This window comes from Haliaeetus albicilla, chromosome 12 (genome assembly GCF_947461875.1).
Source record: "Haliaeetus albicilla chromosome 12, bHalAlb1.1, whole genome shotgun sequence".
NCBI lineage: Eukaryota > Metazoa > Chordata > Aves > Accipitriformes > Accipitridae > Haliaeetus > Haliaeetus albicilla.
The window spans coordinates 35,739,831-35,765,576 of NC_091494.1; the positions used below are offsets into that span (position 1 = coordinate 35,739,831).

Below are 25,746 nucleotides of genomic sequence, written 5' to 3' on the forward strand. Positions count from 1 at the left end.
CATTTTCTCCTCTGGTGTAGGGTGTCAGTGTGTCTTTATACAACCAGGGTAGTAGGAAAGAGCAGTGCGAGATTCGAGCAACAGAGACAAAGGTTTGCAATCGAGAAACGTTCTCCATAAAACTGGCTTTATTTTTTCTGTTAACATTCCCACCAGATCTGTGCAGACAATGTTGCTGATGACCAGAACCAAAAATCAAAAAGGGCCTTTTATTGCATTTTGTACCAATCACCCTAAGGCTGATTACAGTATGGAAAAAAATCCAGCTCTGCTCTTAGCTGTGCAGTGAAAAAAGGAAAAACATGGCTGATTACAGGAGCAGAGAGACTTAAAAGTCCCCAGGAAACAGGTAAGTGGAAGGTTATTTTGTACAGCATTGCTCTAAGAAAAACATCTAAGGCTTCTCTTCACAGGAAAGTGATTATGAAATAACTAGAGTATCGGTGCAGGGGTCAGTAACTCTTTCAGATTCCGCCTTCCGCCACCCAAACAGGCACAAGAGAAATTAACTTTGTGGGGATCGGATGAGCTTTCCCTGGCTTAGTTCAGAAGCTGTCTGGAGGGGATCTTCCACCTTTCCCTCTTCTCCCCAGCTTCTGCCAGGCAGGTGGCCCTGGGCCTCTGCTCTCCAGGCCACGGGGCTGGTGGCGTTGTGTCCCATGCACAGAGTCCCTTACCACCAGCGGAAGTGGGCGTAAGCCCGGTTGGCCTCTGCCATCTTGTGCAGCACGTGCTTCTTCTTGATGATGGGTCCTTCATTGTTGAAGGCCTGGAGCAGCTCCTGGGAGAGCTTCTCGGGCATCAGCATCCGACGGTTCTTGTTCTCCCTGCACTCGGTGATTAACCACTTCATGGCCAGGAAGCGCTTCCGATTGTCCTTCAGAGGGACTGGGACCTGGGAAAGGTTTAAACCGTAACCATTATCACACTGCAAGAGTGCAGTAACCTGCTCTTCTCCAGCAGTCATACAGGTCCAGCTGGACACGTGCAGATTTACACCGTGCTGCAACTCCAGTGGCAGCATGCTGCTCTCTGCAGTAAGACCAGCTCCCAACAGCTGATCTGTGCCAATTCACCTCCTGTGTCCATAGAAACTGGCCATTGCTACCAAAACAGAAGTTCTGATCAGCCTTGGGTACTGCTGGCAGACACTGGCCTTTGTAAGGACTTCTGGCCTATTTGGGAACTGGATCCAGGCTGGTTTGTGCTAGCAGAGATGGGAGATGGTCACCACTCCCCTGCACTGAATGACAGTGAAATGCCTCCACATTTTATTTCTCCATCAGGTCTTGAGTGTTGCAGAGCCCATACTTAGAGCCAGGTTCTGCTTCTGTTTTAAATATCGCACAGAATCTAGCTGACCTTTTCTGCTATGCTGACCCACCCCAGGGCTTTGGGACCTCTACCCAAGCAACATGATGCAGCAGAGAGGATGGGACTGGTAGTCCTGGGACTGCCAACTCTTTTGCTGCCCGTCACTGATCCTTGAACAACATTTGCTGCGTACTCCTCTTCTTATCTAGTCAGAGAAGTAGAAACTGCTGCTGATAGGGGAATTACCATGCTCACAGGCTGAGGCCCTGATCTTGGACAGGGTTTCTAGGTGCGGTTTTAATCCGGACTGCAAAGTGGCTCTCCTTCCAAGGAGAGGAAAACTTGAGCTGAAGGGGTGAAAACCAGTTCATCTGCTTCCCTAGCTAATTCTCTCCTGACCAGATATGCTCCCAGGCCCCCCCTTTCACCTGGTAGGTTTTGCCTCCTTTTGTGATGCTGCTGAGCCCAATGATGGGCTGGCAGTTTTTCAGAGCCTGGTGGAAAATGACATAAGGGTTGCATTCAATTGTCTCCTTCTTATCTTCTGGAGCTTTGTGGTACTTCTCCAGCTGCTTCCTCTTAATGGCCTCTAGAGTCTTGGGACAAAGACAAGAAAGGAGACATGCAGAGCAGATGGATTATCCCACTCCAGGAAGTTACACCACTTTTACAAGCACCCCATTTTCACTTGAGCAGCTGGTTTTCTAGCCCTATAGGCAACAGGCTAGTCAGGGATTCTCTAACTCAAGTTTTACTTCACTCTTTTCCAACTCTTCAGTCTCTTTATCAGACATTGCATTTGGGGTGAGGAGGCAGAGTAGCACAAACCTCGGCCAGAAGGCAGGGAAGGGCAGGGACAAAGTGGAGACAGGAATACAGGTGTGTGTGCAGTAAGCATCCTGCCCTCCAAAGCTTGGACTCGAGAGCCCAGAGCCTGCGTGTTTTTCTGTCACAAGCAATCAGCAGTTACTTCGGGAACATTTGGGCAACCTGCGTCCCTGTTTCAAGGGTGGAACACACCAGATGGGACCACCAGCTAATACCAGTTACTGTAGGTCAGAGCAGGGGTCAAAGCTGTGTCATGTAGGTGACACATTTGTGGGACTTCATAGGCAAGTTATACAGAAGATAAGGCATGAAAGAGAGCTGGAAGGAACATCTTTTGAGAAAATTATGCTTTTAAGAGTATTCTCTGAGTTTATGTGGTACATAAGGTCCAAGAGATACTGAAGAGTGGAAAGAGAATGTTCTCCATTAAGCTATCACCACCTGGTCTGTGAGCTGAATGAGGTTGGGGCTTGTACAGAATGCACGTCTTATCAGATAAATAATGGTGAGAGTAATGTGTGTGGTGAGGGATGTGTTAGGACCACAGAGATGACCTGAGCTCTAGTAATTCCTAATTCCAGTGGGCTTGATGTCCCAGCCTTCCATTTTGCATTGTTTTAATGTAATGGTGAGAAGAAACATGAGTTCTTACCTGAGCCATGAGGCTTCTGGCCAGCACTTTATTTCCATCCTTCATCATCATATTGGTGAATTTACTGTAAACACAAAGCCAAATGCGATCTGATGTAAATTCTGATTTTATCACCCACAGAAATAAGCCCCCCTTTGTGTTGTGCCCATGGTTAAATCTGGGTGCTGCTAGATCTGCTGTAATTATCTCTAATCACTGTCAATCAATGGACTGGCTTTGTGGGAGAAGATTAACCCGGAATAAAGGGATTGTGCTGTAACAGAAGGCAACGTGCAGCGCAGCAAGTAAAGGCTGAGGAGGACAGCACAGCTCCCAAGTGTTTTGGCTCCATGGGACCTAGCTGTAACAGAGAAGGAGATGATGCTTTCTCTGACCTGATCAGAGGGTCGCTGAACACAGAGGTGGAGACAGCAGGAGGAGCAGCTTTTATGGGTTGAACAGCCTTAAGCTCCAGTTTTTCCTTTTCCTCCTCAGTCAGCTCGTCCCAAGGTTTCCGATACAATTCCTTGTTCACTTCTGGCTCCACGAAACTGGGGTTGTAGCGACTCCATCTCACCTGCGTCAGCCTGCAAAGAGCAAGAGGAGACAGGAGGGCTGTAAGCTGATGCACGCAATATGTCGCGACGGGGATGCGGACAGATGTGAACACACCTCAAAAGGATGTGTTGGACTCGAGAGGCATCTCCGCCTTCCTCTCCTTCAATGCTTCTCTACTGCAGCGGTGCCAGAGGCACAAATCAACAACAAGGCCCACGGTTTTGCTGCAGAACCTCAGGCGACCCGCACGCCGAAGGGGACGGGTCGGAATGGGGGTCCTGGCCCCCCCGCCAGACCCTGCCTGTACCCACCGACCAGCCTCCACAGGGCCTAAGGGCCCAAGGCCTGACACGCTGAGGTCCCAGGCTGTGGGTGGCTTGAATAAATACTGTTCTGTGCTCGTGGGAGTGGGTCGAGTACCTTAAACTGGGATTTTATTCATTTTTCGCTGCGGCTTGGTGGGTTTTGGAGAGGACCGGGGCGGGGGGGGTACCGGGACCCCTGAGCCCCTCCGGCACAGCGGGTCAGCACACGCACCCGTGACGGACCCCGCCCGCCGGGGCCGGGCTCCCCGAGCCCCGCAGACAGCCCACGGCGTTTGTCGCACAGACGCCCACGCGAGACCACGGCGGCGCCACGCGCGAGCCCAGAAAACAGCTAAACCGCGTCCGGCCCGGCCCGGGGAACGCCCCACCGTTCACGTCCGTGGGTTTCCGGGTGAAAGGCACACCGCGCCGGCCCGCCCAGCTCCCCCGGCCCCGCTTACCGGGGCAGCCAGGCCCGCAGCCGCCGGCTCAGCCCCGCCGCGCTGGGCGCCGCCATCTTCCCGCCGCGCGCGGGGCGGGGCCAGGCACGGTGAGGGGGCGGTCCTGGGCCCGGACCCGCCCCCCCCTCCCCGGTCGCTCGGCTCTCGCGCGGCCGGGGCGGGGCCTCGGGCCGCGCCGGCAACATGGCGGAGGCGGAAGGGGAGAGCCTGGAGTCGTGGCTCAGTGAGTACCCCGCGGTCCCCGGCCCCAGCCCCCGGCCCTCAGCACCGCTCCCCTCAGCCCCGGGGTCCCCGCGGCCCCTCAGCCTCCCCGGCCGGGGCCCCTCAGCCCCGCTCCCTTCGGCCTGGCGCCCCCTCCCCACTCCCCCCCACCCCCGCCGCCTCAGGCCCCCTCAGCCCCGGGCCCTTCCCATCGCCTCACGGCGGGTCTCCGCCCGCCCTTCCCCGCCGCCCCCCTCAGCGAGGCGGGGGGGCCCTGAGCTGGCCGTGGCCGTGGCGGTGCCGTCCAGGGGAGGCTGGTGAGGGGGGTGTGAGCCCCCTGGGGACGGTCCCCCGGAGCAGAGACCTCCGCCTGCGCGGGGATGCGGCCTCCCGGTGGGGGGGGAAGGGGTGAGGCCCCCCCATCTTGCCGGTGCTCACTGCCACCGACTCGCCCGCTCTGGTGTCCAGCGTCCTCGGCGCGACAGCATCGGCGAAGGAGAGATGCAGAACTGTGGCTGTAGGGGCACAGCAGCGGTTTGGGTCCGGTCATCGGTTTGCTTGTTGGGAGGCGTGAGGAGTGGGCAGGTTTGTTGCTCACCTTGCTCGGCACCTGCAAGGCTGTTGCTTTTTTTTTTGACCTAAAGGTTCATGGTACATGTCTGTTCCTGCTGCCTCGTCTTCCCTCACCTGGATTTTGGTAGCTAAGTCTACAGCCTTAATGCTGTTTGCAAGGTTGAGAACTGTAGGGATTTCCCAAATAAATTGTATTCATGTGTTATACAACCGTGATTTTCAAGCAGACAAATTCTGCTTTATGCCTAGCTGCAGTTTCAGGGTAGGAGTTATGGATGCCCATTTCATACAGACTGGAATATTTAAAAATCCTTTGTCAAGATAAGGTATTTTTTATCACAGAATCTTAAACATTAGAGAGGGGGGCAGGGGGGAGCCAAAAAACATGGCTTGTTCACCCACAGCACTTGGTGAGTATCTCCTCATTATCTGTCTGTCAGTGCTGCCCGTGAGTTGGCTGGCTTTTTGGCTGTTGGCTGTACAGAACCTAGCGCTGCAGGATCCCGACCCAGCACCAGCGGATCAGGAGGTGATTCTTGAATGAATCAGTCATAACAGTAATTGTTTTTCAGATATTCCACGCACAGGGGTTCTTGCTGCTGTCCGTGGGAGGTTATCCTGCACATCACTAGCTTGTTGTCTAGATTTTCCTTCTTTTTTTAATAGTTATTTGTTTGATTACAGCAGTGAGTGAAGTTCCTAAGTAGTCGGGCACTAGGCAAACAGCAGAAGATAAATACCTTAAAGTATAAAACCTGTACCCTTTTGGAGTTATCCTTCCATAAACAAGATTAAATAATTCTTGTTCTTTCTTGGTATTTTTATATAAAATTCAAACACATACATGGTATCATCACCTGTTATAGGAGTTACTGGCTAAATGATGTTTTCAGCTCTTCTCATTCTAGATCAATCCCTTCTGTCCCCTTACCATTTTTGCTCCTCCTCTGAACTCCCACAGTTTGTCAATATCTTTTATTGTAGCCAGTGAGACACATGAAGAAACACCCACATCCCTTCCTTTTAATCTTTCTCTGAGGAGAACTGACTCACCAAGTTCACTTTGTGTGTGAAAATCTCTCTAGTAGGAAGAATATTTTAGGTTGTATAGCCTGGAAAGCTTCCTGACTGTTTGTTTCATGGGATTATTTTTTAATTGTGGAAGTTAAGAGAGGAGTTATCTCTCCTTGGCCAAGCAGTAGGATATTCTGCACCAGAGAACATATGCTAAAGGGTAGTGTTGCAAAGGCCTTACTCACTCTAAGAAATATTGCAGTGAGCCTGATTGCAGAGGTGTACACATTTTTCAAGGCTTGAGTGTTGCTCTCATTTCAGAGGGTGCATTTATGCCAGGTCACTGCTACAGTGATTTGTGCTGGTGTGATTATATCGCTCCTCCCATTGTAGGGGAGCGCGGAGCATTTAGTGTACGTAAATTACCGGAGGAGTCGTGCAGACCAGGAAGGCAGAGTGCAAAGGCTGTTGCATCTGAGTGCTTTCACCAGGCCTCCTGAGGTTTTTTTTCTTGTAACCATCACAAAGCTGTTCTGTGTCTAATGCTAACCTTGAGGGTGTGCACCTGCTGTGCCCTTACTAAAGGGAAGGGCCAGAATTGCTCAGCAGCACAACCAACTTCCCAGTCACAGGAAGATGGAAAATTTCTTATTGCCAATGATTTTTTTTTTTTCTGTACCGGTGGTATGCAGCCTTCCACGCTGCCCTGTCTCTGTCATCAGGTGGAGTCATAGACCCATGAAGTAACATCATCCTCGTGTCCTAATGCTGCAGCAGGATCTGCACTTCAGCCAGCGATGATGTAGCATCTTCATATCTCCTGCCTCATTTCAGGCAGCTGGGATGAGAAAGGGTGATCCTTTCTGTTCTCTCCCTGCTGGCCAGCTCTTCTTCTGCACTTGGCTGAAATAGAAGAGGAGGTTAGAGATGTCAGTTGTACAAACACAGCTGGATCCTTTGACTTTAGCGATGCCTTTTCTGCTGCATCCAAAAGGAAGTTTATTGTATCACATTCGTGTCAGGCTTAGGCAATGTCCAGGTATGTAATAGATGCAGACAGATAAAATACTATGATTTGTCTTTGTTTTTTCCTTATATTGTCATGGGTCAGCATTCTGCTTCTCCTTCCAGGGATACAAACAGTATCCAACTGTTAGACTCAACATGCCTGGGTTGGAGATTCCCAATTCATATGCTAAGCCTGATCTGGGGAAACCCTTTGTTGGGATGGCTTTTGTCTCACTCCAGTAGAGAAGTAAACCCAAGAAAATATGAGCATTCATTACCAGTCAATTAATGTTCTGTGGTTCTCTGCATTCCAACATTGTTTCTCTACAGAGAAAATAAGCACCTTTGTTTCATATCTAATGATGCATCTGAATGTTGACTCATTAGCGTTTCAGGGCAACTGAGGGCGGAATGGCTCTGACGCTTAGGTCAAGCATGAAGCAACTTTATATGTCCTAAGTGCAGCGGTGTCTGAAAGCTAAGGCAGAGATGGTGGCAGGTCTGGGGTAGTGCTGAGACTTTTGTTCCCAGGTTGCCAATCACATTCACTTGGTTGCCAACGTGAAATGGGATTTTCAGGATGGGACCTGATGGACAAGCGTCTCTGAAACCAAACTTTATAACTGGTACCAAATGGGCCTTTGTTGGCAGTTTCAACAGAGAAGCCAAGGACTTGATATTCCAGAGCACCAAACTCTTCTTCCTGGAACAAATCCTTTCATATAAGGGTTGAAGGATATTTATAAGGCAGTGCAGAGGAGCTCCCTGCCCACATTTTAAGCATTCTGCATAAAAATAGAGGATTTTAAGTTATGCCTTGATAGGCATGATGCAGCTTCATGTAGGGATGTCCTGAAAAGATTAGGCAAGGTAATTTAGCTTGTCTGGGATGCTGTGTTCATGTGGCTGTACTGAGATTGGTAATAAGTATTCATACACACCGTTGACTTGTGTCATGCAGACACATCAATCTCCAGAGCCAGGGCAGGACTTCTGATCAAGTTTATTAACTTTTATGAACTAGGATTTCACATGAAGATTTTATGAATGTTAGAAATAGGGAGTTTCTTCATGTGGAACATAGCTTCCCTTCAGTAATCTCCCTCTCCTTCTGAGACTTTACTATCTTTATGTGAGAGCTTTTGGTGCAAAAAACTAGATGAATCTGAACCCAGTCTGAGAGTGTGAAATAATCCAGTGTCATTCCAAGAAATCTTCGGAGAGATTTGGAACAGCTTTAAAAATAAAATTTGGCAAGGAAATGTTGGTTACGTTTTCCTGTTTGTACCAGATCTCTTTCCTAATTTCAGGATGTGCAACCAACAAGTAGTTCATTTAATTGAGTGAATTTACTTGTTTGTACTCTTACTGTATTTATTAAATAAATTCCATTAACTCCAGCCAAGAACTGTATTTCTTTCATCTAGACCTGCAGAGCAGCAGAGGTGCTTTGGAGCACCGAACCATGCACAATGTCATTTGACTTGCATGAAAAGACTCTAGATTGTTATAAGTCCACGGTTTCATGATGCTTCCAGGGTATTCAGCAGTTGTGAGTGTGGTAATAAGGTTTAAGTGCCACATATGTTTTGAACAGTTGCTTGGCTCTGCAGCAGCTGCATTTTAAACTAAGCCTCCCTTGAAGCTCTTGAGTTCAAAAAATAGCTTGGTAGCTTAGCTTGTACAACAAGATGTGATCCTACACTTGGTCCTCCCTGGCTGCCGCCTTTTGCTTATCTAGGGTCCCATGAAAGTCAGCAGTGGGCACAGAGATTCACCTCTGCAGATGCAATCCATGGAACAATTTACAAAATTGCTTTACAACTATCCTTCTGTGAGGAGGAAAATACGAGCAAACCTTGTAGGACTGCCACAGTAGGAGGACTATAGTGCCCTGTGACAGTGAGGTTTCAGAGTATATGTTTGACAGCTGTTTTTATCTGCCTCTGGAAAGGTAAAAGGATATGTTTTAATGATGGCAAAAAAATGACACTTTGTAAATTAGCCTGTGTTTATTTCGTTATGCCTCCCTCTATGATGAAAATACAGGGATGTATGCTGGGTTTTTTCCTGTCCTTCATCCCCTGCTCTATACTATCTGGCTAAGCAATATTTTCTTTTCTGTATCTCTTTTCATTGTATTAAAATTTTGAGGAAGGCTTCTTAAATGCCAGCCCGAAGATATATAGCTACAGTGCATTATTTCTTCCCTTACAAGAAAGAAAAATCATCATGTCCGGTCATCTTGGCTGGAAAATTAGGTTAAAGCAGGAATCTTGTCTACTGTAAATTCAGTGCTCCATCAGAGTTAAGCAGAATACATAGAGAAGATGCATTCATAACAAAAAAAGATGCCGATAGCCTCACTATTCCGCAATCAGTACAATGAATGAAGCCCTGGTACCCGAGGGAGGATCCTTCAGGAGCCTGAAATAGCCCAGTCAGTAGAGCATCAGTCTCAGTTTGATCATATAGGATTTGAATTCCTGATTCGGTACAGGCTGTGGTGTTTATTACTTGCAAGAACAACTCAATGTATAATAATAAAATTCAGTTCATAATTTCCAGGAGAAATGCTAAGGCATCTAACAAATCAGCTGGTACTCCAAAAACAAGTGTTAATGCTAAATGACTTACATTAAACATCTGATGTTCCAGCTCTTACTTCTACAAAACTCCCAGGGAATACAAAAATAATCTCCTATGTAGAAAGTGTGAGGGTTTAGCCTTTAAGAAGTTTAATGTTATAGCCGAATAGAAAGATATAGCATTTCAGGCAGAGGGAAACTGTGTGAGCTCAAATATTTTATCTTGTACTCTCATTTGGAGTGTGGAAATAGCATGTTTCTAAGTTCTTGAGATTTGGCACCTGTTTTTTTGGAAAGCAGTGATTCTTGCTGGATATTTGGATGTCTCAACTTGGACACACCCTTTCCCTGAACAGACATACCATGTGTGAACTTCTTTCTCCTTTTTTTATAGTTGGTAACAGATGTCAGATGCTTTTCTCTAGGAAATGCGTGACCTTTTATACTGTTTCTTTTGCTTGATTGGTAATATGTTCTCTTTCCCTTACCAAAGATAAAGCCACTAACCCATCTAACAGGCAAGAAGACTGGGAATACATCATCGGATTCTGTGACCAGATCAACAAAGAACTTGAAGGGTGGGTGTCCCAAACCGCTCTAGACTTAAAAAATTAACATCCACAGTTTAAAATATATCATCTGATCATCAAACTTTTGTGTTTTCTGATACTGCAAGGACGATCTGTCTACAAAAGAAACAAGATGCTGCAAAGTGTGGTTTCTCTTTTGTGAAAGGCAGCATGGCTTATATACAGACTGAGCACTAGGAAAAAGGGAATTCTGAATCTGCCTCTAATGTCAGCTTCTGCAGGTGCAGGGTTCTCATCTAGCCAAACCCAGTCTGTTCGTCAGTCTGTAAAATGGGGTTATAACTCTTAGTGCTTGATGGGGCTTCATGTCTTTAAAATCTTCACAAGGCTTCACTGAGGAAACCTCCTGGGTCACAGCATTCCTGTGAGCTAAGGAAGAAGTGTTTTCTTCTGGAAAAAGGAAACTAATGCAAGAGAAATGAAGTGATTTCCTGGGCTGGGGACTGTACTGGGAGTTGTTTGGCCCCTCCCAAGCAGGAATCTGGAATTGCTGGCTCAGACTACCAGCCCTCACTTCCTTTTGTATGTGCAAACACCCAGGCTTATGAAGATGCACTGAGCTTTTCTTGTTAGCCTTTGTACACTGATGGAAAAATGAAAAGTACTAAATGGCATTCCCTTATAATTATGTGAAAGGCGTCTTGTTTAAACAGTAGAATTTGTGAAAGTCTGAAAATCCTTCAGTGTGTTTGCCTGCTTTGTTTGTAATGGGCATCTGCTTTGTTTCAGGCCACAGATAGCTGTGAGACTTCTGGCTCATAAAATCCAGTCGCCACAGGAATGGGAGGCAGTCCAGGCATTGACAGTAGGTAGTCCTTACCTCTCCTCTTAAATCCAGTTATATATCACTTTATGTCATCTGTGTGGAGTCTAAGGGGGCACAGTGTGTGTCAGTGGGGTTACCTGGGGCTAGTTGTGGGGCTGAATGCCCTGATTCCCCTCTGCTGGGAGAGAGCGGGCAGTGAGAGGGAGCACAGTTACATAACTGAAGTGTCCAGATTGCTCATTAGCAATAGAGCAGTCAGAAAAAAACTCTGGTTTAGTTTTAGCTGCTTTCATTTGTTATTTTCAGGCAAGATTTGTGCTCATTGTTATGAGACCTGATGGTGAGGTAACTTAGACCCATATATACATGGCTGAGGGTGGGAGACCAGCCTGCTGTGATATGTCACCCCTAAAGATGGGAGATTCATGCCTGTATTGCAGAGCAGGAATACGTGTCCCACTGATGTGGGTCCTTCCATTCCCCAATAAGCAGAACACAGCTACGCTGTTATTGCAGGGTTTTGGTGTTGATTTCAGCCCCTGTTTTTATTACTTGAATGCAGGTGCTGGAAGCTTGTATGAAGAATTGTGGGAGAAGATTTCATAATGAAGTAGGGAAGTTTCGCTTTTTAAACGAGTTAATAAAAGTTGTGTCTCCAAAGGTTAGTCCCTGAGCCTTATGGCTGTATTTACTTTTTGTTTGGCCTCAATAAGCTGCAGGCAACATCCAAAATGTTTGCAGTGCTCTGTCTGGCTCATCGCACTTATTAGCCTATATTCAAGAGCACTTGTTAGCTAAGTTTTTGTTTGTTAGTTTGTTGTGCTCTGCTTACTATTTTTCTCAGTAAGTTGTACTTATTTACCATCAGTATATAGTCTCTGTACCATTCCAATCCTTCGTGTAACTCAAGGGCTTCTAAAGCTTGAGCTGTGTTTTTTTAAAAAACAAACAAAACTCCAGCATTAGTGGAAGAGAAGTGTGATGCAGAAGTTAAAACAAGAGACTTGGCAACACACCCTAGAGTTCTAGTCCTCACTCTGCTGCCAACTTGCTGTGTAAAGAGTGCCTGGCTACGTCCCTCAACATTCATGATCAGTTTGATGTGGTGAAAAATAGACAGAGGTACCCTATGGCATGATTGATGCAGCAAAGTATTCCCGTATTCTTTCCCATAAGACAGGGGTGGTCATCTGTATTACTGTAATTTTTAACTAGCAAAATCCTGAAACCAACAGTATAGCTGCTTTTCCTTTTGCTGAAGATTATCACAAAGCTTCTCTTCACTGTTATTTCAAATATATTAGAGGAGCATTTTTTCCTCTTAATAAGATGTATCTTATATCATCTTGGAACTTGGATTATACACCTTTTAATGCATATCACTGAACTTCCATTCTCTGGGTTTGGACTTTGTTTTTAAAAAGAAATTAAGAATGTGGAGAATTTACATCTTTTTTCCACTCGTAGTACCTGGGAGACCGAGTCTCAGAGAAGGTGAAGACCAAAGTCATTGAATTGCTGTATAGCTGGACAGTGGCATTGCCAGAAGAGTCCAAAATCAAGGATGCCTACTACATGCTGAAGCGACAAGGTAGGAAGTCAGCTGCTCATTCATCCATTCTCTCCATCCTGTGCTTTAAGCAGGAGTGTCACAAAATATACAGCTTCTAGTTATATGGGCTCAAGGGAAGCTCTGAGGGGAGACAGAACAAGGGAGGAGATACCCTGAAAAGCTTCTCATTATATTTAAATGCCTTGGGCTGGGTTGGGTTGGCTTTTTTAACTAGAGTAGTTAAACACCTTGCAAATACTTTTGTTTTGGTTTGCAGGGCCTTTTTTTGAGGTTTTCTGGAAATAGCTATTAAATGATTTGAACAAGTCTAATTTAAAGTGAAATAAGAGCCTCCATGTAGTCTTTTGTGTTCTTTTCACTAGATCGCTTCACAATTGTGCCTTTAGTTCAGCTGATACAAATTTCTTGTGTAGGCACAGTGAAAAAAGCTCAGCTGAGAAGCATGTGGCTTCAACACAAGAAAAATTGGTTCCAGGAAAGCTCTTTAGTTGGAGCACAAATCTAAGGATTTGACAGTGGAACAAGCAGGGAGCTTAGCTCTTTCCCCACTCGTGGTTAGGAGTCTGCTCATCACCCTGTTTTGCGCTGCTGTCTGCTTTCCTGCTCAGCTCATTTATACAAACGTCATGGCCTTGAGTTTGCACAAAGCTGGGTTGTCTGCGACTTCACTTAGTGGTTTAACAGGTAAAGTGAAAGGGGGAAAGACAAGTAGTGGAGAGCTATTGATTATACTGAGCTATTAGAGGAGCAATATGGACATGGCAACACATTTGCTGGGGTTTTGGCCTTTATCAAAGAAAACTTTCTTTGTTTTTACAGCTAGCATGCTCAGTGATTTCGATCCTGTATTGTTCATTGGAACAGTGTGCTAGTATCAATGGACAGATTGACTGCGTGTTCGCTTTGATAGCAGCCTGTGAATAACTGGGTGCACTGCCTGGTGTGACTGCATGTGCAAACCCATGTGGGTTCCCTTTCTGCTTTCAGGGATTGTTATGTTTGATCCTGTGATTCCTGCAGACAGAACCCTGATTCCTTCTCCACCACCTCGTCCCAAAAACCCTGTGTTTGATGATGAGGAGAAATCCAAGGTACAGTGAAGACGTGTATCATCATCACTAATGAAAAGTGATTACTCAATGCACATTTAGAATAAGGAAGTATACTAGTTCAGCTTTTAATTTTGGGGGTGGTGGTGTGTACTTTCACATAACTCATTGCTTTGTCCACCTACCTAACTTGAAGTTCCAGTTAAGGCCTTGTCTGTGTTACCATTATGAGGTTATTCCTCGTTAAAGTGCCATCCTGCAGTAGTACTAGAAGGCAGAGAACATTTCACGCACACGACCAGAAATGATGTATGTGAGGAATGCTTATCTAGTGTCAGATAGATCTGTCTCTGAGATTTCACACTATATGTCCTGTGTAGAAGCAAGAATGCAGCAACTCGCATAAAATAATAAACCATAAATGACTCCTGCTGAAGACACTAACTATGAAAGCACTGTAAGCTTTGTAATAGTGGGCTGTATCTCTTTTCCCATGAATTCTTCACTTAGATTCCTTTCACTGCTTCCCTTTGCCAACGGTCTTTATTTGTTTCCTGAATATCCTCTTCCCGTCTTACAGCTTCTAGCCAAACTGCTGAAAAGCAAAAACCCAGATGATTTACAAGAGGCCAACAAGCTTATAAAATCCATGGTAAAAGAGGTAAGAAATTCCTGTAGGTTTGGTCCCAGTCAGCAGTCTGCTTTTGAGTTTTTAAGCAATTTGACTTCAAAATGGTGGAGAGCTTTAGGATCAGGTCAGTGGCAGAACCTGGGGTTTTCAGGCTCTGGGAGCATTGTATTAGTACATTCCTTAGTTAAGTTGTGGGGACTGAATGAGACTGACCATCAGCGACATCCAGCCTTTTACTATTTTTTTAAAACTGCTAACAGTGCTCATTTGCATCTAGTCCCTGTGGTTGACGCCATAAAGGGGATGCCATCTGATGACTTAGTAGGGCTCTGTGTGATATGAACGTGGTGTAATTTTGACTCCAGCTTGCAACTGGGAGATGTTTGTATCACAAAAATGTCTACAGTTGGTGTCTCTGGGGTGGAGGACAGGGGAAGAAGGGGTAAGGATTGAATGACCCTTGTTGTAATTAACTATGTTCCCATCACTCAAGATGGTATTTCATGTCAGGGTTTATTGGGAGCATCGCAGTACCACCCTTGGATACTGAGGACTGAGTCATTGGACTGGGTCTTCTCACAAGCAGGCTTCATGGAAACACCTTCCTGTTTGTAGAGCTGTGATGCACCCACCCATGGCAGTCATTAGAAACTCTGGAGTCCAGGAAATGACTCACTGTGATTCTGGTAAAAAAAATAAAAGGATAGCTTCTAGACTGAAAAGGATGTATAGGTTACTGAAATGTTTCCATTCAAGCTCCTCTTGTCCCCAGGGCAGACTCTCCTACATCTTTAGTTGGAATCTCAAGTCAGAGTTGGGTGGACATTTTCTACCAGAGAGTGCTTGTTGTTCCTAGTAAATGTTTTGCTTCAAACACATCTTTTTCATAAAATGGCATCAAGTGACACACACACACACACACAAAAATCTTCTGAAAAGGTCAGAAGGGAACTTTGGGGAACTTCTCTATTTTTAGTGGTATAATTATACATTAAAGTCTATTTAATGAGATTTTTTTGAAATATGGGGTTTTCTATCATTTCAGAATGGTGGTGAAAAGATAATAAACAAAACTTCACATGAATGGAGAGGCTTTTTGGTTGGTTTTTTTGGTTTTTTTTCCTAGCTTAAGCTTAAAGAGACATCATTTGACATGATTTACAGACAATACCTGCTGTTGTGATACTGTGGACCTTTACAGGGAAACTCACTTTTTATGTCTGTTTTATACCCTGAAGGATGAGGCTCGGATTCAAAAAGTGACAAAACGCATGCACACGCTGGAGGAAGTGAATAACAATGTGAAGCTGCTGAATGAGATGTTGGTTCATTACAGCAAAGAGGACTCATCAGAGGCAGATAGGGAGCTCATGAAGGTGGGTCTGAGCTGCTCCTCCTTGCTAGAAATCCTAGAGTCAGTCCTTTCTTCTTACAGACTGAGTTTTGCAGAGAATTACAAACAGTGCAGTAAAATGGAGAACAATGGCGAGAAACAAGAGCAGTTGTGGGAAACAGCAGGAAAGAAAATAACCATGTTTTTAACGCCTTTCACCAAAGGACTCCATGGGTGATAGCTCAGTTTTGCACATGCTTGAAGTGAGGTACAGCTGTTCTCCAAAGCTGCAGCGTGGCAGAATCGAGAAGCTGCAGTTTGTAATTCTTGCTCCTATTAGGACATATTGATTGTAGATTATAACTGTCCCTTACAGCACTGTGGATGGATAAACTAAAGGCTGAATGGGGCAGAAAATAGGTCCTCCCCTTCAAAGGAAGAGTTTTAGCTGGTGTTACAAGGTTGGGAGAAAGTCAAGAACGTAAAAATCGAAACAGCCACCAGGGATGGTTGGGTAGGCCCAGGGCCTTGAAGACTTGCACCTTATCTAATTAAAAAAGTTAAAACTACTCATTTTTAACAACAAGCTCCTGAAACGATAGTAAGAAGCTAAAGAAACTGGTTTGTTTCTGTGAAACATTTCTTTCTTGCCACCTTTCTTCCATGTAGTTGCAGGCTCTCTTGAGTAGTGGTTGTGGCACAATTGAAGCATAATTGTTGAAGCACAATTCTGCTCTTCCTTGGGCTTTTAGGGACTACTGTAATACAAAGAACTTTTGGACTAGATCTCTTTTGGACTAGAGCTGGCCATAAGTGCTGATGTGAGGGAGGACTGAGAGATGTTGTGTTGAAAATGCAGGTTGTGTTTAGACTCCCAGGCTAATGTAATGCTTCACAGCCCTGTAAATAGGGCAGGGACAGGGGATCTTGGTTGTCCAGCCACACTGGCACATTCAACACAGGGAGACTGGTTTCTCTGTTCTGGACTTTCCAGTGCATGCCTGGAGAGTCACTCTATGCTGACTGGGATTGCTGACAGTGGCTCCTCGCTGATGAAACCCTTTGTCCTAATATGTCTTCCTAGGAGCTCTATGAAAGGTGTGAAACCAAAAGACGGACATTATTCAAGCTGGCCAGTGAGACAGAGGATAATGACAGCAGTTTGGGTAAACTAAGCTACACTTCTTTTTTAATTGCTTTTGCAACCTGTGACTGTCCAAGAGTTCAGCAAGGGAACGACTGCTGTAAAGATGCCTCTTCACTGTGGATGCACTTTGCTTTGCGCAAGCAGATAAAAGACAAGAGCCTTGCCTCTTCATGCTTATAATTTAAATTCAGGCAAGGGCTTGACAGTAGAGTTGGTGGTTAGGGAGGCTAGGGGCAATAATGGGGAACAGCTGCTGCTTTGGAAGGGGAGGGGAGTTGCTGTGGGGAGCAAAGCCTTGGACTCATTTTTCCATTGTTACTGTAATGTGCATGGACCTAGAAAGGTCAGGGTATTGCTTAGAGAAGCATGGCAAAGACAGAGTAATGTAGCTTATAGCCAAATAATGATGTTTTTTCTTGCTGATTATTTAGTTGATAACTGAGTAATCTCAGCATTAGCGGGAGCAACATGACTAAAGTCTTGGAGGTCGTTTTTGTCTCTCTTGCATGTAGGGGATATTCTGCAGGCCAGTGACAATTTATCCCGTGTGATAAATTCCTATAAAAAAATAATAGAGGGGCAAGTGATCAATGGTGAAGTGGATCTCCCTGTGATGTCTGTAGTGGAAGGTGAGTTCCTGGGAAGCCAACTGGGTAGTTTTTGAATCCTGCAATTCTAAGTCTTTTGGACAGGGTTTCCTATTAATTGTGGTAAAGTAGGCTATTGATGCTTCTTGTGGCCAACAGTTTGTGAATCAGAGGGGGACAGGACAGCTCCTTAGCAGTGGATAAACAATCTTGGACATGAGCAACAGTGCTGCAGCTTTGCATTTACTATTGGTCGTTCCATATTATTGAAACCTTTGATAACATCAGTAGCAAACCTGCACCTGAACAGTTTGTGTGACTGGAAGTTCTCATACATTTTCCTCTCCACATTTGTCCTGTTTCTTAATGGTGACATGTAAGAAGATGATTTTATCAAAAGGACAAGAGCAGAAGAGTGGGAGGCAGGCCAGGGGTCCTGTTCCTGGCCTTGCCAGCAATTCCATTTGTGAATTTAGGCCAGTTGCCCACTTTACACTTCAGCTTCATCATTGAAAGCTCTGGACATGTGTGTGACAGAATTACCATTTGGGAGTCACTTAAACATTTTTGGAGAACAGTAGAGGAATGAATAATACTGCCTGACAGCAACTTATTGGGACAAGACTATTCTAAATACGAAGGTCCAGACAGTATAAATTTTCCTTAGCTCTCTAGCTCTCTGGTAGCCTTTGTTTACTGTAATTCTGTAGGATCTCCCAAAGCCTCATCTGAGCTCAAAAGATTTTGAAAAGATTATGAATTGTGCTACAAGATGCACTGGGGAAGGAGCAGTGGTTGGAGCAGGTGTTGCTTTTCATATAGAAATTTCCTAAGTATCTGGGTTGATTTAAGTAGCTTGTGGACAGCAAATGGTTAGATGGAAAGCATGTGGGCTTTCTCTGTTATAAAGAGCCATAAGCCATGAGTAAATGAGGATCTGTGTTATCTAAACCATCTCTCTGATAATTTCTTCTGTACATTGGGTTTGCTCTGAGCCTTTTGCCTTCTTTCCTAGTAGTGCTCTTCTCCTGTCTGCTGCAGGGAGTAACTCCACAAGTAATCTCAACACCCTCATTGACCTTGCTGGATTGGACGTCACTAGCACCCCGCCGCCTCCAATGCCACCTACCACCCTGACGCCAGCCCCCACAGTAGCCCCAGCCCCAGCAGAAATCCCCATTCTCCCGCCGCCTCCCCAGACGTTCGCACAGTTGCGGAGCAGTTCCTCTAGCCAAGTGGAAGCCGCACCCGCTCAGCAGACCAGCACGGCTAACTCCCTCTCCTTGCTGGATGAGGAGCTTCTGTGCTTAGGTAAGACACTGAGGGGCCCAGAAAAGGGCTACTCAGTCCATGCCTAACAAAGACTGCTTTCTTCCTTCAGCATGAGTGTGAGGGCTGGCTGTGTATGTGGCATGCCTAAAAGGAGCATGAGATGCCTTTGGTTTCTAGAGAAGTCCAGGAGACACTCCCTTACATCAGCCTGAGTGTAAGACCTGGTCAATGCGTCAGTGTTAAAAACTCTGATCTTCCCAGAGTAGGCTGCAAGTGAAGTAACTGTTGAGTGTAATTGCAGTCTGATCTCTGTACGTGCTTGGATATGCTGGACATGCAGGCTGCAGTTTGGTACGAGTTTCACCCCTGACTTTGCAGCTGTGCTAAAGAGCAAGGTGCCTTAGAGTGGTTGCATATAGGAACCTGCAGAGTGCCTGCCTGTGGAGCCTGGATGTGAACAGCAGAAGACACTGCAAATCAGGAAGGGTTAGAAGAGCTGTGTGCAAGGGGTGACTGTCAGCTACTGGTGCTGTCTGTCTCTTTTCCTCATCATAGACTTGCAGCCCATTTCAGTCTTCCGTCAGGTTCTTGGGCTCTGGCAGAGCTGAATCAAGTAGTTTGATGGTACTGAAACAATTGCCAAGGGGTGACACCTAACTCATTTTCTCCTCCAGTCACCTTCTTGTTATTTTTCCTTTCAGGCCTGAATGACCCAGCTCCTGCAGCAGTGAAGGAGACCTCAGAAAACAACCAATGGAGCATGTTTGAGGTACGAAGGAGGGTCTCAGGGGAAGGGGAGAGAGAGGTTGTCATTGTGGGAGGTCTCAGGACACGCTCTGTCACCTTGGAGAAACAAGTGATCACACATACAGGCAGAAGGGCAGCTGTTCTGAGGGGAAGTCTGGCTTTGCCCTATACTCTGGAATAGCTGTGTCTAAACAGAGTAGATATCCCTGAACCTGGCTTTCTCAGTTTCCCATCTGTCCCCCATGATGTTAGCACTTCCTTTGCTTAAATTACAGATCAGATGTAGTCCTGACATAGGCCACAGACTTTGCTGCTTGCCACCCAGCACCTGTTTTTGCGGTAAATCTATCTCCCTCTGTAACAGTGCCATATCTACAACAGGGGGTAGCAGTGAGTTAGAGCATCTACTTGTCCTCTCTTTCAGAATGACCAGTTGGACCTGGATTTCTTTAATCCGAAGATGGTGACTGTTGCTTGCAACCCTGCAGGGAATCCTCTCCTCCATCACACATCACAGACCACATGTGGAACATCAGTGACGCTGCCCTCTGCTTTCACAGCCTCTCAGACTGCTCCCAGCATCCCAGCACCAAACTCAGCACCATTCATATTCTCTGCTGGACCGGCTGCCCCTTCGGGGCCTCCTAAGACTATTGCAGCTGCTCCTGGGTACTTCAGCTCATCTGTGGGGAGCAATATGTCACATAAGATGGATGCATTGGGACAACTCCTTGAAGAAGCCAAAGGGTAAGTAAAAGTCCTGGACTTTGCTTTGTCTCTGTAGTTAGAAAGCCAAGGTTGCTGGATTGTCAGGTTCAGAGGCAGACTTTCAACTCTCTGGTTCGGTAGGAATGTGTGATTGGGATTTCTCAGAGAGTTTAAGCTTACAAACTAATACAAGGGTCCCACCTCTGGGAGGGAAAGGCAGGCACTACTATGTAGAGCACAACAGCTGTACTCTTGCCCGATACAAATGCATGGTGTAAAATTGAACAGGCTGCTAAAGTACAGAAGCCTTTGCCCATCTTAGTCTTGCCCATCTTTGCCAAAGTGGGACTCTGCTTTCTTCTTGACTTAGAGAAGTAATGTCTAAGCCAACCACCACCACTTTCCTTGTAGCTCCGGGCCACTGCTTTGTCCTTGTGATCTGCTGTTATCTTGGGTTTGCAGTGAAATGCCTGCTCCACTTTCAGCTCAGTTTCCCATTTTTTTTCTGTTTCTCTTCCAGGACTGCCACCCAAGGCATGGCAACACCCTCGGTGTTCCCTGGGGTTACTATGCCAACCACTGTCACCTCTGCCCCATTAATAGCACCTGCAGGGCTGCCAGCCACTGCCCCTGGAGCTCCTCCAATTTCTTTCCCAAGCAGCTGCACTGCTGGCTCAGGAAGTCCTCTCTTCCAGCCGGCATCATTCCAGCAGCAAGGCAGTCCCATGAAAGCACCTGAAATTTCTTTGGCCAATGTCCACGTTCCCTTGGAATCCATTAAACCCAGTGAGTATCTCAGGTTTTTCACCTTTCTCTGAACATTTTTTAAAAGCAAAGCTTATGAAGTAGAGAGAAAGGATGAGATGTCCCAGCAGAACAGTCAGATTGTCTTCTGCAGCATAAACCTGCATTCCTCTCCCCTTTTCTCTCTGCGGTAGGCAGTGCCCTCCCGGTGACAGCCTATGACAAGAACGGCTTCCGGATCCTCTTGCACTTTGCCAGGGAGTGCCCGCCGGGAAGGTCAGATGTGCTAGTTGTGGTAGTCTCAATGCTGAACACGGCACCGCTTCCTGTGAAGAACATTGTGCTGCAGGCTGCTGTGCCAAAGGTAGGGATGCGTGGCTCAGACCCACGGTGACATGAAACCATGCATTTGGGAAGGCCTGGGTGTCAACTCAGGGACTTGGACAGCCTGGTTCTACCTTTCTATAGGCTGTGCTGTGCCTGTTTCAAAAATGTAAAGGTGGTTGTCAGAGGCAGAAAACACTACATAGGATAAGTCAAGAACTGCAGATAGTTAGAGTTCTGTTTTTCTTGCTAAGATCAGTCCAGCTGTATCTGTTCATGAAGGTGGCTCAGATAGCACAATGACAGGACTGTTACATGGATAGAGCCACCCTTGAGGTCTTTAGAATCAGAATTTCTAACAGACATCCTAAATCTGACAATATGTTCCATTCTAGTCTTACTGCACCTAGATCATTTTGGATGGCCAGGTTTGTGTTTTGAAAACTGGCCCAATCTCAGCTACAGTCTGCCTACTGTCATGAAGGTCTTCGCATTAAAACCTCTGACACAAGAGCACTTGGATAGGAAGGTGCTGTTCGTGTTCACCTGACCAGTGCTTTTACTCTGGGCTGACTTGTTGTCAGTTTACCTGTTCCTATCATGTTGTGCAAGCTGGGCTGGCCCTTGTTTCCTCATCCTCGCATGTGGATGGATTCTCTTCAGTTTGGATGTGTGCTGTTATCTCCCCAGCCTGTGCATGCATCTTTCATTGTCCCCAAGGTAGGAGATAATCCCTGAGGTTCCGCTTTCTTTTTCATTTGCAGTCCATGAAAGTGAAGTTACAGCCACCCTCTGGCACAGAGCTGTCTCCATTCAATCCCATCCAGCCGCCTGCTGCCATCACCCAAGTCATGCTTCTGGCAAATCCTATGAAGGTGAGAGGGGCAGTGGGATTTATCCTGTGCTTGTCAGACAAATTTGATGTAAGCTGAATTCTACAGGGGGGTTGGACCAAACATTTGAGCAGATACAGCTGTTTGTTCCTAACTTGCCCTCCAGAGGTGGTCGCTGCATAATGTTGGTGTTTCAGTTCAGGGCTAGAGGGAGGCTCTTCCCCGACAGACTTTGTCAGCAAGTTATGAGAAGGACCTGTACATTTCTCCCAGCAAAAGGGCAACGGTCGTATGAGGCTCAGCTATACAGCGTAGCAATCAGAGCTGTATCAGGAGCTTGTCTGACTCCCTTGTGCACTGGAAGTGCCTGGCTTTGGTGATAATTAGATTGATGTCAAATTAGCTGGTGCTGTAGAAATACTTATTCTGTGTTGAGGCTATAGCCTGACAGACCTGAACCAACAGACAAATGTCAGATTGTGTCTGTTCCATTACTCTTTGAGGATGTACCTGTGACCAGTGAAACAACATGGTTAACACTTTCTTTACTGCTGATTGTGCTGTGAGCATCTGAGTAGCTGTTTCTCCTTGCTGTAGTTACTCATTTAAGTAGCCTGCTCCATAAAGCTCAAAGCTGTATGCTGAAGTAGTTTCTAATTATTTGAAAAATCTAGATGTTACTACTTGAGAATTACAGCAAAAGGGTCCTTAAAGTATCAGCGGAAAACTTTTGAGATCCAAAAGGATAAATGTCAGAGGGGTTTGGTGGATTGTTGAAAAACTTTGGAGGTACATGGAGGGGCCCACATTGAAGGACTGGTTCCATCTCCTGCTTACTGTTTTACTAGGAATTTTGTAGAGTAGGAACTGTTCTATCTTCTTCCACATGATGAGGAATTTAATTTTGAAAATGTTGAACTATTCCAGCAGCATTCTTCAGGCTCACTGGAGAGCAGCTGAGCAATGGGTGCTGGTCACGTATGTGCAAACAAATATCACAGGTCATTCATGCTTTTTTCCTGCTGTTCCATGCTAAGCAATAAAGCTTTTGTGGTATAAAAACTGTAAGGTAAATAACTCAGGTTTTGCTAAACAGCTGAACTACTCCATGAACTTAACCTTGGCCCTCTTCCCCCTGCTATGTGCAACAGAAGTCTTGCACTCTCTGTAGAGCTCTAACAGTGAAATGTTTTGTTTGGGAGCAACTGGGGCTGTTCTCATGTTGCTCTTGGGTTTTGTCTCTCCTGCAGGAGAAAGTGAGGCTGAGGTACAGACTGACCTTCACACTGGGAGACCAGCCCAGCACAGAGGTTGGCGAAGTGGATCAGTTTCCCCCGGTAGAGCAGTGGGGGAATCTATGACCTTAGGACACTGCCAGAGACTCTGTGACAGGACCAGGAAAGGATCCCACAGGACTGGAATGAATGTGACGTGGGGAGGGACACACATGCTATCCACTGGTGATGTTCAGCTTTGTTTACATGTCCTGACCACTCTGCTTGTAGCTTTAGTCCAGAATGTTTTTGCCCCACATTGAAGGGGTCCTGGAACATTTATGCCAAGCATGAACTGAGTGGCAGCCAGTAACAGGCAGTGTTGGCTGCTTTTATCTTGACCTCTGGGTGAATCTGGTTCTATCTTCCACTCTATTAAACTTGAAGTTATTGTATTTTGAGGGGAGACCTGTCAGCAGAAGGAGATTTGGTTGGCTCGTTCCTGTCCTGCTGTCCAGAGATACCTACAGGCTGGTGGGGTAATGATGCCACCATGAGCTTCCTCAGTGCAGAGCCCTTACACATGCCCTCCCTCGGACTTTTCCCTCCTCAGTGCCAGACTGGAACCGCTAAGCATGTTGAGCAATAATGCTGGCTCCATGAGGGAATGCTTATTTTTTACACTGAAATGGCACTTAGCTCCCTTCCTCCCCCTCCGCTGCTTCATTCCCAATGGCCAATGTAAGCAGACCCTCACCCTGTGTTGTGTGACGCTGCTGTATCTTTAGTTATATTTATTTTATATTGCTAGCTGCCTCCCTGTTGTATCCATTTTGAGCAGCTGGGACTGAGTTTTGTACGCAAATGGTTACACTGGTTATTTTTCTGCCTTCATTGCATTCCATAGTGTGGGGAAAAGAGGAAATGCGTAGTGAGGAGGTGAACAGGGCTGGAAAGGAGTGGTCAGTATTGGTGGAGGACAGCACCTGGAGCGCAGAAATGTCTTTACAATCACTAATCAGGTGCCGTGACTGAATCCAGGGATAAGGAGAGATGCCTCTCACGTCCCCTCATGCAGGCAGTATTATTATTGTAGTTGAATACTGTGTTTTATCGAGATGAGTACAATGACATACAAGATGTAAATAATAGAGCTATAGGATATCTAAATAGAAACAAGCAGACAGTGAAAGGAAAGAAGTCTCCACTGGGCTGTGATGATGCATGTGCTGGGTTTAATGCCGTGTTTTATTTGTTCCCTGTATTAAGTGGCTAAGTGCAATTGTCCCCACAAGGGGGAAGGCAGTTTTGCTGGACATCAGTGTTCTGTGCTAACAGGGGGCAGAAGAGCTGACCCCTCTAGCTACGGTCTCACAGAAACTAGGTTTAAAACACCAAAACTGGATTCCAGCAGTCCCTTCCTTCTCCCTTTCGATTTCCAATCTCAAGCAGTGCCTCAACTAGCTTTGAGACAGACTGTTTTAAATTAATGGGGTTTTTTTTAACATCCATTGACAAAAGCACAGATAGGGCAGGTCCTTGGACACTAAGCTCAGCATTTCTAGCAGTGCTGTTGAGCAACAGCTGTTATCAAACCAAGAGTGGGAGCAGTCAACTAAAGCACCAAGAAAATCAGTACACAGGAGACACCTGCCTGTTGTAGGAAAACTCCAGAGGAGAATGTGCTGCTGGAATTAGTGGCGGCTGTAAAACCCATTACTGCAAATGCAGCTTGGAGTTATTTGTAGTTGAATTTTCTTTACTGTGTTGCAAAGTAAAAATCACTAGAGGTGAAAAACTCGGTGGATTCAAAGGCCTGAGGTCCTAATCAGAGGCACCGGGCAGTTGTAGAAGCCCCTGAAGGTGGCATCAAAGCTCAGCCGAGGAACTTGCTGTAAACTTCTGGTCTGAAGCTCATGAAGACCCCAGTCTTGTCAGCTCCCTGATGTAGAAGGCAGGTGAAAGGGATGGGTACGTTGTTTGGATCCTTGAACAATGCGGTTTTAAATCGATGGACTAATAAGGGACAAGGAGAGAATTCTTTCTGCCTCAGACATGTTCTTGCCAGCACTTTAGAGCCAGTAGGCATAGGGGTAGTGCTTAGGTCACAGTAGTGTGTCCCGAGGAAGCAGGTTTCACTGCTTTAGATGCCTACACGTGAATCTCACTGTGACTTTGAGGAAGTCAGAAGAGCACAAGTGCTTTCTGCAGAATGGCTTTGTTCTCAGTGTTAATGGCAGCGTACTGCCTGCGCTGTACAGCCAAATGGAAAGATGCCATAGTCTTGCTGTGTGGAAATCCATTGTTAAAAGCTTTGGAAATTAAACTATGAATGTTCCTTGTCTGTAGGGTGAGGTTCCTGCTTCATACCGAACAGCCGTAACTGTATATACATCTCAAATGCATTTGTTCTGCTGCATGTTAAATAAATTGTTTTCCCTACTTTGCTCTGTGGATAGCCCTTACTAACGACTGCTTGTGGAGTACGGTGCTGTTTCTGGAAATCCTAAAACCCCACCCGTCATCTCAAAACCATCTAAACTAAGCAAAAATGGAGAAGTTGCTGTTTTCTAAAAGTCCAGTCGTTTACAAGGTGGGCTTAATTTCGGTTCTGGTTATTAGAGGCAAAGTGACTGAAAAAGCCAAGGTAGTGCCGCCATTGGTAATGAGGTTTACTTTACCAGGGGAGGGTTGCCAAGCCACGTTAGAACAAGTAACCTTAACGTTTTGATGCAGCTCCTTCTTAA

The 25,746-nt window shown here is 46.0% G+C and overlaps 2 protein-coding genes across 5 annotated transcripts; one reads left to right on the forward strand and one right to left on the reverse strand.

Annotated features, from left to right (window-relative positions):
- Positions 1-106: 106 nt before the first annotated feature.
- Positions 107-4,216, reverse strand: MRPS7 (mitochondrial ribosomal protein S7). The gene is made up of 5 exons (XM_069799097.1): positions 4,098-4,216; positions 3,169-3,360; positions 2,795-2,858; positions 1,743-1,910; positions 107-895 (listed from the first exon to the last, which is right to left on the reverse strand). The coding sequence occupies exons 1-5, from the start codon at positions 4,151-4,153 to the stop codon at positions 674-676; spliced, it is 702 nt and encodes a 233-aa protein (XP_069655198.1). The 5' UTR covers positions 4,154-4,216; the 3' UTR covers positions 107-673.
- Positions 4,217-25,441, forward strand: GGA3 (golgi associated, gamma adaptin ear containing, ARF binding protein 3). Of its 4 annotated transcripts, none has more exons than XM_069799092.1 (17): positions 4,217-4,320; positions 9,975-10,059; positions 10,801-10,876; positions 11,400-11,498; positions 12,305-12,428; positions 13,398-13,501; positions 14,040-14,120; positions 15,329-15,466; positions 16,508-16,589; positions 17,083-17,199; positions 18,199-18,468; positions 19,131-19,198; positions 19,601-19,923; positions 20,405-20,670; positions 20,823-20,992; positions 21,717-21,827; positions 23,036-25,441. In XM_069799092.1, the coding sequence occupies exons 1-17, from the start codon at positions 4,281-4,283 to the stop codon at positions 23,144-23,146; spliced, it is 2,265 nt and encodes a 754-aa protein (XP_069655193.1). In that variant the 5' UTR covers positions 4,217-4,280; the 3' UTR covers positions 23,147-25,441. The 4 variants fall into 4 exon arrangements, with proteins under 4 accessions (XP_069655193.1, XP_069655194.1, XP_069655197.1 ...); XM_069799096.1 differs by lacking the exon at positions 4,217-4,320 and adding an exon at positions 4,767-4,883 and having other exon boundaries at positions 10,801-10,880; XM_069799095.1 differs by lacking the exon at positions 4,217-4,320 and adding an exon at positions 4,767-4,883.
- Positions 25,442-25,746: the final 305 nt, after the last annotated feature.

Coding starts and splice junctions, on each gene's coding strand:
- MRPS7 (XM_069799097.1), bottom strand. CDS start 4,153: ATGGCGGCGCCCAGCGCGGCGGGGCTGAGCCGGCGGCTGCGGGCCTGG. Junction 3,361..4,097: donor CTGCGGGCCTGGCTGCCCCG/GTAAGCGGGGCC, acceptor TGCTCTTTGCAG/GCTGACGCAGGTGAGATGGA. Junction 2,859..3,168: donor TTCAGCGACCCTCTGATCAG/GTCAGAGAAAGC, acceptor TTGTGTTTACAG/TAAATTCACCAATATGATGA.
- GGA3 (XM_069799092.1), top strand. CDS start 4,281: ATGGCGGAGGCGGAAGGGGAGAGCCTGGAGTCGTGGCTCA. Junction 16,590..17,082: donor GGATAATGACAGCAGTTTGG/GTAAACTAAGCT, acceptor TCTTGCATGTAG/GGGATATTCTGCAGGCCAGT. Junction 17,200..18,198: donor TGTGATGTCTGTAGTGGAAG/GTGAGTTCCTGG, acceptor TGTCTGCTGCAG/GGAGTAACTCCACAAGTAAT.